At 35.2% G+C, this 12262-nt stretch overlaps 1 protein-coding gene across 1 annotated transcript; it reads left to right on the top strand.

Moving 5' to 3' along the window:
* Positions 1-11371: 11371 nt before the first annotated feature.
* On the top strand, positions 11372-12010 carry LOC127115360 (SKP1-like protein 14). The gene has a single exon (XM_051046927.1). It carries the CDS (start codon positions 11387-11389, stop codon positions 11870-11872), a length of 486 nt encoding a protein of 161 aa, XP_050902884.1. The 5' UTR covers positions 11372-11386; the 3' UTR covers positions 11873-12010.
* The last annotated feature ends 252 nt before the right edge of the window (positions 12011-12262 follow it).

Raw genomic sequence — 12262 nt, 5'->3', positions numbered from 1 at the left:
TTTATTATTATTATTTATTTATTTTTTATTATTATTTTTTATTTAGCTTAATTTGTTTTTAACAGAGATAATAAAAAACCATAAAAATGTTTATTTTGTTTTTTTTATTTTGTTTTAAATCTGTTAGCCCAGTTCATATATTTATGATAGTATCTTAGTAGCAAATATTGTTGAGTGGTCTGGTGGAGAAGGGCAGTGTGCATTTTCTTGAGTGGGGTGGGTTCAATACTCATGAGTGGTGTTATTTAGCATTTTATTTCTTTTAGTTATATTATTTTTCTTTTAGCATTTTTTATTCTTTTAGTATTTTGTTAATATCCTTTTTTATGTTTATTATAATTTCATTTGTTAGTAATGCATAGTTCAAAAACCATTTTTTAAAAAAATTATAAAAAAAAATCATATTTTTCTCGATTTAACATCGAGCCCCTTTTTTACACCCTTGTAAGTCGATTGCTTTTTAAGCATCGCCATCGACCTCACATAGCTTACTCTTGGGCTTCCTTACAATGAGTCGGTTCCTTCGCACCTACACTCATACATTATTTAATGCTAATTCATTTCATTCTTTGATTATTTGATTTGATTATATACTTGTTTATATCTTACTTGTTTGATTAACTGTTGCCTACTTGTATGATGTATGAGGCATATACTTATATTGTTTGATTGCCATGACAACCCCCATTCATAACAAATGTACCCCTCTCCCATGAAATGTATAAAATTTACTCTTTCATTCTTTATTCACCTGTTAATACAAGAATTAAAATGAACACCCGATAACCATTTCAAAACAAGATCAAAACCTCGATCCAACGTCGAGTAATCATTTTTCAAAACCTAACAGAACCAGCACGTATTCATCCACCCCTTTTGTAAGCCGATTGCTTTATGCATCGCCATCAACCTTGTAAGTCGATTGCTTCATGCATCGCCATCTACCTTTACCCCATTCCTCTCCTTGCTCCATTCGTCGATTCTTGTTCCGATTAGGTAGCACCCATTAGGTAGAACCCTTTGTATGATAACATAGGTAGTATTCCCATACCCTTTTGCATGCTAACATTAGGTAGATATTCCCATTTGTAAATCCTAACACTTAAGTACACATTGCATGACAACTTTAGGGCAGAGCTTCCCCATTTCTTTTAGACCTTTCCGAGCGTCTCCGATCTTGTGGCATGTAGTCCGTTCTATTGCAAAGAGGTAACTGCCTAAGACTCGATTCAGCGAGCTGCGACACCTACTGCTAGGATGTGAACACATCGCCCACTCTCCTTTGACACAACTGGTGTCCTCCTTTGTAAGTCCATGTTCAGATGGCAACCCCTATGTAGGGGAACTACATCGCCCTGATCCTTGTTCCAGACGAGGTATGTAGGCAGGAGGTCGTGCGAGACCTCTCCGGGCACTTTTCCCTTTTTTGTGTGTGCTTGACAGTTATAGGCTCGAGTTCCCGACTCCCTATTAACTTGTTTGGTTGTTGTGTGCTTGGAAGCTGATGTAAGTCCATCAAGTGGCATTCGGGTTCCAGTGTGGTTTTGTTGGGTTCGGATGCTGATGTAAGTCCAGTGATTGGCAGTCGGGCTCCACGTTTGCCCCTTTGTGTGTGTTTGGTTCGGATGCTGATGTAAGTCCAGTGATTGGCAGTCGGGCTCCACGTTTGCCCTTTTGTGTGTGTTTTGGTTCGGATGCTGATGTAAGTCCAGTGATTGGCAGTCGGGCTCCATGTTTGCCCTTTTGTGTGTGTTTTGGTTCAGATGCTGATGTAAGTCCAGTGATTGGCATTCGGGTTCCATGTTTGCCTTTTGTGTTTTGTTTCGGCGTGCGTGAGCCGAACTACGGCAACTCTGATTCTCATGTTCAGATGAGATACGTAGGCACAAGATGCGATGTCTTGCCGAGTTTGACTAATAACTAACAACTAACCCTTGTTTTCTTTCGCCCTCGTTGCGATCGAGATTTTCCTTTTCTCTTGCCCTAGTTGCAATCGAGACCCTTAATCCCGTAGTTAGTTTGAACTACGTTTGGCTCTGATTCTCATTCCCGATGAGATACGTAGGCATAAGACACGATGTCTTAGCGAGCACACTTATCCTTAACCCCTAGGTAGCCGAGCTACGAAGACTCTGATTCTCATATTCAGATGAGATACGTATGCAGTGGATGCGACATCCGTGCGAGTCATTTTCTTTGACCCTTTCTTTTAGTAAATAGTACATTAGATAAACGTACACCCTTTAGACAAGAACAACAAGAGTGGATCCCGTAGAGTACTACGGATGCGTAGGGGTGCTAATACCTTCCCTTCGCATAATCGACTCCCGAACCCAAGATTTGGTTGCGAGACCTTGTCTTTTCCTTTCCTTTCTCCAGGTTTACTTCGAGCGTTTCCTTTCCCTCCTTTGGGATAAATAACGCACGGTGGCGACTCTTCTGTCATTTCTTTCTCGCCGGTTGTTTTTTCGCACCTCCGTATTCTTCGGGTTGCGACACTAGGTAAAGTCAATACCTAAGTTCCTACGGCTAAAGCAGCAACCTTTGCTCCATTTCTAACTCGTAGGATCAACTTCACCTTTTGCTAAATCTCTACTCCTTTTTAGTCCCTGCACATTGGTACAAATGTGAGAACCACATCCAGTATCTAATACCCATGATGCAGAAGTAGATAAATTAATTTCAATAACAAAAATACCTGAAGTTGAAGTCTTTACTCCTTTCTTCTTATCTTTCAGGTACTTTGGGCGGTTTTTCTTCCAGTGTCCGGTCTTACCGCAATGGAAGCAGGTGCCTTCCTTTACTATGCCTCCACTAGGCTTCAAAGCAGGAGCAGTGGGTTTGGTTTTTGTAACTTCCTCGTCTTTCCCTTTATCACCCTGCTTGGTGGGTCTTTTGTTCTGTTTCTTTCCATTTCCGATCATCAGAATGGACTTCCCTTTTGACTTCAGATTCTGCTCAGTAGTTCTTAACATGGCTAGTAGTTCAGGAAGAGATTTGTCCATATCATTCATATTGAAATTAAGGACAAATTGACTGAATCTATCTGAAAACGATTGCAAGATCAAATCAGTCGCAAGTTCCTTTCCGAGGGGAAAACCCAACCTCTTAAGGTTCTCCACATATCCAATCATCTTGAGCACATGGGGACCTACAGGGGCTCCCTCGGCTAACTTGCCTTGAAAAAGGGCTTTTGAAACTTCAAACCTTTCATGCCTTGCTTGCTCTTGATAGAACATCTTCAGGTGTTCGATCATATAGAACATTGCCATGTTCTCATGTTTCTTTTGCAACTCTGAGTTCATGGTAGCTAGCATGAGGAAAGCGGTTTCATTGGCATCATCGACATGCTTCTTATAAGTACCTCTTTCTTCCTTAGATGCATAACTAGGAGGTTCCTCTTTAGAAACAGGTTTCTCCAAGACATACAACTTTCTATCGTGTTTGAGGATAATCCTCAGATTTCGGTGTCAATCCAGAAAATTTGTCCCAGACAATTTTTCCTTGTCAAGGATTGATCGCAAAATGTTGTTAGAGGTGTTTGTTGTCATGGTAATCTACATAAAAATAATGAAAATATAAGTATCAATAACATATTTAATTAGGCCTTTAATTAAATATGCTCCCACTATTTTACTCGAAATAAATTACCCTCGCCATTTGATTCGGAAAATCCCGTTGGAAGATTTTCTAGTGGGTCGAGATCCACATTTCACTTTGTTTTAAGTCCGCGTAGGCAGATTACACAAAACTAGAATATTTAGGTAGGAACTCCTTCCAATTGTATCTAATATAACTCTCGAATATTTTAGTTGGGTGAATAACTCCTTATTCCAATCCATCACATGGATCATTTCCAACTCTTGCTTCTAAACATATATAATCTTATTATAATTTGTTTAGTTAAGTTTGACCCATTGTTTTAGCAATTGGATATTACAATTATCCCATCGCACCTTACTAATACAGAATATGCACCTCGCGTAGGCGAAACCTACATTATTCGATACTAGTCTTGATGAGTGCTAAAACTTGGAAAGCATAAACTTAATATTTAATTTGAGGGAATTTGCAATTATTCTGATCTCACCGGCTTATTTATCATATAAATCGTCTCTCACATGCATCAACATACATTCACATGCATCAACATACATAATGAAACAATTAGGGCCCCTAGCGCAATTGTTCTCCCAAGCCAATGAGAGAACCTAAGCTAACCTAATAACGATCTAAGCTTCTCCAAGAAAGATCTTCAAGGTTGTCCTCCTTTGATATTGTATTCTTCTATTTCTTCATAATATTACATTACATAAAATAAACTCATTTTACACACGAGGGAGTGAGATGAGAAAAGAAGTTACATTAAGAGGTTAAAAGAGAGGCACGACACGCATGTCGTATTTTAAAATCCCAAAACAAAATAAAGGAAAACTAAGGCCATAATCGATCACCACAAGACAATAATAATAAATACATTATTAGTATTAATTTAAATTATGTTAACTAATTAAAACCAAATTAAATTTCGGCGACCAATCACACTACGCATAGTTAGCCGGGGGTTTTGGTTGCCCGACGCAAAATTTTAATGAACAATTCATTTGAAATCGACGTCGTTTTTCGCATCAACACTTGATACTTTAAAGCACAACTCTTGCGTAATCACAACTCTAATCGCACAACTCTTTGACAGCACAACCCTTGTGCCGTCATGAACCCTAATGCACCAATTTTAGACCGTAAAAAACACACCTCGATTGTTAATTCAGTAAGATTGATCAACACGTCATTGCTTCACCATACTAATGTCGGATCAAGAAGCAAATGACCATTGATTGCTCAAAGGAAAACAACCATTAAGTGTTTGAATGAACGAAACAAAAACAATATATCATATATACCGTATTTTGCATCAGGATTACTTATCATATATATAACTTGATTGATCTCAATTATGTAACCTATGGACGAGCGATGTATTGTTGCTTCACCATACTAACATCGGACTCCTAAGCATAGTCAACATCAATCATCCAAATTATACACACATGATGCCAAATTTAATTACTCGTTTATTCTTTGAGTCATTCTGTCTTTTGATCGTATTAATACAGAAAATACAGAAAATAAACAGCTATCAGATGCATAGTTTCCTAAGTGACTCTGATACCACTGAAGGAGAAGAGCGATCCAAAATGCAGCGGAATTTAAAAAAATTCTCCTTTAGTGATCCTTACGAATGGGCATGATCAGTGATAGAATCGTTACCTCTTGTGGCGATTGAAACCTTTCATGCAGATCTATAGAGCGATCACGAAAGTTGAATGGTGACAACGCCTCTACTCAGTCCACACGAACAGATTCCTTCAATCTCAGTGCTAGCTGCTACGAATGAAGGCTTTGAGTGTGTGTGTGTGTGAGAGAGAGAGAAACAAAATTGCAAATGCACAAATGCTTCTGCATAAGGGTTTTATTTATAGAACCACTTGTGTGGGCTGCAAGCTAAAAAGCCCACTTAAGTGTATGTGGCCCATATCTTATGATATACCAAAATCACTTAAGCGTGTGGTGTCTTACCATATTTCATATTCTACTTAAGTACACCGTACCTTACGATATTCTACAATTCACTTAAGTGCATCGTACCTTACGGTGCTCCTTAGTTACTCTATCTCTCATCAATCCATCCTTTTGTGTGTGACCCTGTAGGTTTTCGCGACATTAGCAATTATATTAAATCACTATTTAACATAATAAACAGTGAGCGGTATCTAATAACACATCACTGCTACCCAAGACACGAAAATGTCATGTGATATAACAAATCCTTTTGTGATAATACTTATGTGTATAATTACCCTTTTTCCCTTATGTCTATATTGAACACAAGGCATAGACCGTGTCATCCTTGTCCAGTTCAATATTGGGCCCATAGACATTTATCCTGTTATGCAGGATGGGTAAATTCCATCTAGGTCACTCATGTCCCTCAACATGCTTTGTGGAGTACCCATCAACTGTCTTTATAGTCATCCAGTTACGGATAATGTTTGATCAACAATAAGGCACTCAACTCTATATCTAGGGTACATAGTGGTTTCAGGTCAAAGGGTGGTGTACACCATTATCACCATGAATATAACTTATGACACTTAGCATAACATTCTATATAGTATTCTCATAGCGGATCAATCCAGTATAAATATTACTCTCAATATTCATACTTATGTTTAAGACTTGATAACTCGTTATCCATGATAGTCTTAATGCTTTAATGTTATCCCACTTCACAACAAAGCTCGACTACGGATACTTTAAGAATAATGTCCTTATGTTTAATGGGATCTCATGATTAAGTCACACTTGATACATTAAACGGACTAGCTATTCTAGAGACTTTATTAAACAAACATAATGAAGAAAAAGCCTTTTATTATTAATAAATAATTCGATACAAGTACCAAAAGTATTGTCCTCTAGGACTTACACCAATAAAAACTTCATCGAAGTCGATTCCTTCTTTCTGAAGAAATCATTTTGCCACAAGTCTCGCCTTGTATTGAGTCACTTATCCTCTAGGATTCAACATCACCTTGTATACCTACTTCACATCGATTGCGTTCTTGTCTTGAGGTAATTCAACAAGTGAACAAGTGTTGTTGACTTCGATTGACTTCAGTTCTTCGTTCATTGCTTTCACCCACTTCAAATCTTTCAATGCCTCAGTTGCATTGACTAGCCCAACATCTGTGTAGAAAGCACAGTGTACCATCCCACCTTCTTCATTGACTACATCATTTGATGTAATCACACATTCTTGAAACCTTGCAATCACGTGTCTTGTTCTTTGAGGTCTTCTTGGGCCTGCTTCACCTCTGACTCCTTGTCGAACTTCTCTTTCGACTTCACTAGTTGGTCCATCACATAAGATTCTCACTGAATCCTTCTTAACATTCTAATTCCAATACCATTCCTTAAGCTCATTTATGATCATGTCCCTGCTGATCATCACTTGCTTGTTCACTAGGTCGAACAACTTGTATCCTCCAGTCAAATGATATCCTATCAGGATTATCTGACTCGACTTGTCATCAAGTTTTTTTATCAACTGATTTGGCACATGTCTGTGTGATATAGATCCAAACACATTCAAATGACTCAAGCTAGGCTTGACACCAGACTAACATTCTTATGGCGTGATTCCTTCAAGTTTCTTCGTCAGACATCTGTTTAGGATATATGTTGCAGTCGACCCAGATTCTCCCCATAATTCTTTGGGTAAATGCTTTCCTTTCAAGATATTTCTCACCATATTCATGATGATTCTATTCTTCCTTTATGGGACTCCATTCTGTTGTGAAGTGTAGGGTGGCACCACCTCATGCATAATCCCTTCTTTCACACATAATGCATCGAAGTCTTTCGACACATATTATCCACCACCATCAATCCTCGGAATCTTGATATTTCGACCGCTTTGTCTTTCGACCATAGATTTAAACTTGGCAAATACCTCGATCACTTATCTTTTCTTCTTGATCAGGTAAGTCCATAATTTTCGACTGAAATCATCTATGAAATTAACAAACAATTTGTTACCTCCAATCGAATCCACCTGGATATGACCACATACATCAAAGTATATGACTTCAAGAATTTCCTTTAACCTGCTTCCTGCATCCTTACTGAAGTTGTTCTTGTGCTACTTCGCCTACACACATTCTTCACACACTTCGTTTGAAATGTCGATTTCTGGTAATCCTGAAACCATATTTCTTCTCTTCAAATCTCAGATGTCTTTGAAATTGAGATACACAAGTCTATAATGACATATTCATTCATCTATGTTGGTTTCCGTTCCAAGGCACTTATGCTCAATCACATTAATCTTAATCTTTGAGGTTCTATTCTGAGACATTTGAGCCTTCAAGATCAACCTTCCATTTGAGTCGAGAACTCTCATCATCTTGTCTTTGATTGATACCTTGTAGTTCTTTTCGACTAACTTCCCTATGTTGAGCAAATTGCTCTTCATGGCTGGTATGTACAACACATTTGAGATTACTGACGTCTTGCCATTTTTCCTCATAATCAGAACATCACCAACACCTTCAACTGCTAGAGTGTTGTCATTTGAAAATTTCACCATGTTCTTCATCGAGGGTTTTATGTTGAGAAACCAATCTTTCCTTCTAGACCTGTCTGATGAGCATCCTGAGTCCAAGTACCACTGATCCTTGAGTCTCTCTTCATCTCTCGTTGTAACCATCAACAACATCTCTTCTTCTTCATATTTCGCCAACTTTGCATAAGTTTCTTGATTCTTCTGCTTTTTTGGATAATCACTAGAATAGTGACCATGCTTATGACAATTGTAACACTGAATGTGACTATTGTCTGGCTTTTGACCACCACCTCTTCCTCTACCTACAACACCATCTCTTTGGTTGCCTTGGTTCCAGGGTTTTCTCTGATTCAACTAGTTTGCTTCTTGCTGATTTCGACCAGTCAAATTGCTATAGCCTCCTCTGCCTTTGTTTCCTATTCCACCTTCCTTTACCTTTCCTTTCTTTTGTTGATTGCATCTGCAAAGCCATATCACTCTTCGACTTTCCTGCAGCTCTTTCAGCCATTCTTTGTTCATGAGATTCAAGCGTCCCTTGAAGCTCTTCCTTTGTCAGTTTTGAAAAATCTTTCGACTCTTCTATGGCTACTACCACGTGGTCGAACTTTGGAGTCAACGACCTCAAGATCTTTCCAACAACAGATCTTGATGTCAACACTTCTCCACATACTTTGATTTGATTCACCGGTTTCGTAACCTTAGTGAAGAAATCAGTTATATATTCATTGTCTTCCATTTGAAGTAATTCATACATCCTTTTATGAGTTTGTAACCTCACCTCTTTCACCTTCTCCCCACCTCCAAACAACTTCTCCAGAATTTCCCATGCTTCTTTCACTGACTCTGCATCACTAACCTTTTCAAAGTTATCTGAATAAACACATTGATGGATTATAAAGAGAGCTTAATAATCTTTCTTTTTAAATTCTCTATGTGCAACCCTTTCTTGATTCGTCGCGTTTTCTGCAAGCGTTGTTACTCCTTCCTTCACAAGATCTCAAAGATCTTGATAATAGAACACAACATTTATCTGCTTGCACCAATTCTCATAATTGTTGTTCTTGAGAATCAGAAGATTTTCTGGAAAATGCCCGTTTGGATTATTCATTGCCATTGTGATTTTCTTCCCACGAATCGTTTAAACCGGAGCTCTTAATACCAGATATTGGAAATCCACCACAATCTATGGAGAATTTCTATCAATCTTGATGAACAAGATTATTGTCACCCACACAATGACAATGAAAAGAAAAGAATAATTGAGAAAGAAAAGAAAAAACGATGGAGAAGAAGAATATTTTCTGCAGAGTTTCTCTTTGTCCATAATATGTGGAAAACTTCTTTATTCACTTTGCAACTGCAAAATTCTGTGAATACAATGTTATTACTTCTCTATTACAAGGATAAGGGTTACTCCCTCTATTTATATATTTAGGTTAACTTACTCCTTAAGTCAAAGCCCAAAACTATAAAAGTCTAAAATAACTAACACTACTAAAAATAAGCCTAAGTCGAAATCATGTTTGAAACAACGTGTTTCGACACTTCGACATACTATTACAACTCAACACACTAGGTGATTCGATACTTCTTTGTTTCTGTCGAGCAACCTGCTTCGATACAAGAAATCACAATTCAGTATTTTGAAGATGCATCTTCTATACATCCCAATACCATACATAGATGCTTCTTCAGACAATTTTTTATTCAAAATAGAGTTGCTTTCAGAAATTATAAAGATGATGTTAGATACGTCCGAAGATGTATTTTTATATATTATAAGGATATTTTAAAAAATTTAGAAGCATCTTTTTATATATATATATATATATATATATATATATATATATATATATATATATATATATATATATATATATATATATATATATATATATATATATATATATATATATATTTTCTAAAGTTGCCGAGACATGTAAATTAATTTGGATTTATATTGAATGGAGATTTTACTATTAATGCGTAACCATGAAACTCTAATCAAAATATTTGTATAATTGTATTACTAGGAAATTAAGAAACCGAGATTGACATGTATATATTTTTAATTTCAATAGCGTATGCAATCAAATCACCTCATATAAATATTTCTAGAAATATTTTTTATTTAAAAATCTATAAATAAGAGATTTGAGGAGTCATATATTAATCTCTATCAAATCAATAAATACATTTAAGAATTACATCCATAAAAAGTGCATATTATTTATGCCATAAAAACTATTTAATATGCGTATATTTATACAAGAAAAAAATTATTTATACCAAAAAGATAATTTAATACTTATCCATAAGTATGCGTATATTTATACCAGAAAAACAAATTAATCGTGAATTTATTTAACGTGATTTTTTTCCTCTATAAAAGCATAACTAACTTTTTAATAATATTAAGTGATACAGTTCATATTAAGTTGTTTGTTTTATATCACCGCCGGAAATGAATGCGCACAATGATAATAAGCAATTAAACACAAAAAGTTGATTTTATATTAATAATTAGAGTAATGTTAACTTGTGCCCCAAGTACACAAGTTAAGAGATAAATAAAGAAATAAATTTTTGAAAATTATGTATTAAATTTATTAAAAACTTATAATCAATAATTTTATTTATTTTTTCAAAATAAATTTTTTATTTATGAATTTCTTAACATATGTCCTTTATGCACAAGTTAACATTACCCTAATAATTAAACAAAATTTAAAATAAAATCACAGTTTATTTTTTTCTCAAAAAAAATATTTTATCAGCACTTATCTATAATAATATATAAAAATTATACTAAGTTTTGGTTAGTTTTCCCTCCAATTTACTATTTGCTTAATCTCTTTAATATATACTATAATATATTTTATGAATAAAATAATTTAATTTAATATTTAAATTATAAATTTAAATTTAAATCACAAAAAAATGATATAATCCTAAGTTAAATTTTAAATCAACTTTAAATTAGTTGAGGTAAAAAAATTGAATTAAAATAAAAAATTAAATTAAAAATCTTAAAAGATTAAAAAAAACATCCTAAAGTAATCGGTATCATTCAATATAAATCTCTAAATAAAATCAATCAAAAACAAAAACAGAAATTATCTTAAAAGATTATAATTTGATTTATTGTAAAAAAAATTCAAATATTTAAACCTAATTGTTTCCTCTATAAATTCATCACCCCGTTATCTCTTACTTTTCACTTTTCTCTCTCAACATCCTCGCTCTCTTTTGATAACTATGGCTGAACAAAAATCACAAGAAACACATACAGTCACATTAAAAACATGTGATGATGTTCTTTTTGAGGTTGAAATCAATGTTGTGAAAGAGATGAAAACTATACAATCATTCATGGATGATTCAGAAGACATTGCAACAATTCCTCTAGCCAATGTGACCAGTCAGCATCTTGCTATGATCATTGAGTACTGCAAGAAACACGTCTCAGAAGAAGAGAACGAAGATGCAAAAGACAAGTTTGATGTTGAATTCACCAAGAAATTGAGCGGCGAGGACATGAAACTTCTCATCGTTGCTGCAAATTATCTAAACATAAAGAGCCTTCTTGATTTGCTAGCTCGTACCCTTGCGGATCATATTAAGAACAAGAGTGTGGAGTTTGTGCGTGAATTCTTCAATGTCGAAAACGATTTCGAGCCTGAGGAAGAAGCCAAACTCCGTCAAGAGGCTCCATGGGCTTTTGAAAATTTAGATGAAAATTAATTTGTTTACATGTTTCTGAATATGGTTTTGAAACAGCCTTAGGAATATTACTAGTTTAATTTTGCTTTGTTGATTTGAAAGTGTTTCTTGTTTCTATTCTTTACTTCCTTATTTAATAAAGTTTGCAAATCAAATATAGTTGACGATCTTGAATTTTTAAGTTAACACTTTTATTATTATTTTTTATGGTGTCAATGTCCAGTAAATACAATACGTTGATTGAAAATAGTCTTGATTCAAAGATAAATAATGGGAAGCGTTTTGAAAATAATCGGAGGAACATGTGAATTGGGGGAGGTTTTAGAAAATAATCCAGTCTAGCACATCAACAAGATTTTCTTCTCACTTGTGTGATTTTGTGTTGCGGTAACTTCTTCCATCTTCCTTCAT

This window comes from Lathyrus oleraceus, chromosome 1 (assembly GCF_024323335.1).
Source record: "Lathyrus oleraceus cultivar Zhongwan6 chromosome 1, CAAS_Psat_ZW6_1.0, whole genome shotgun sequence".
NCBI lineage: Eukaryota > Viridiplantae > Streptophyta > Magnoliopsida > Fabales > Fabaceae > Lathyrus > Lathyrus oleraceus.
This window is presented reverse-complemented; position numbering and strand designations above follow the sequence as displayed.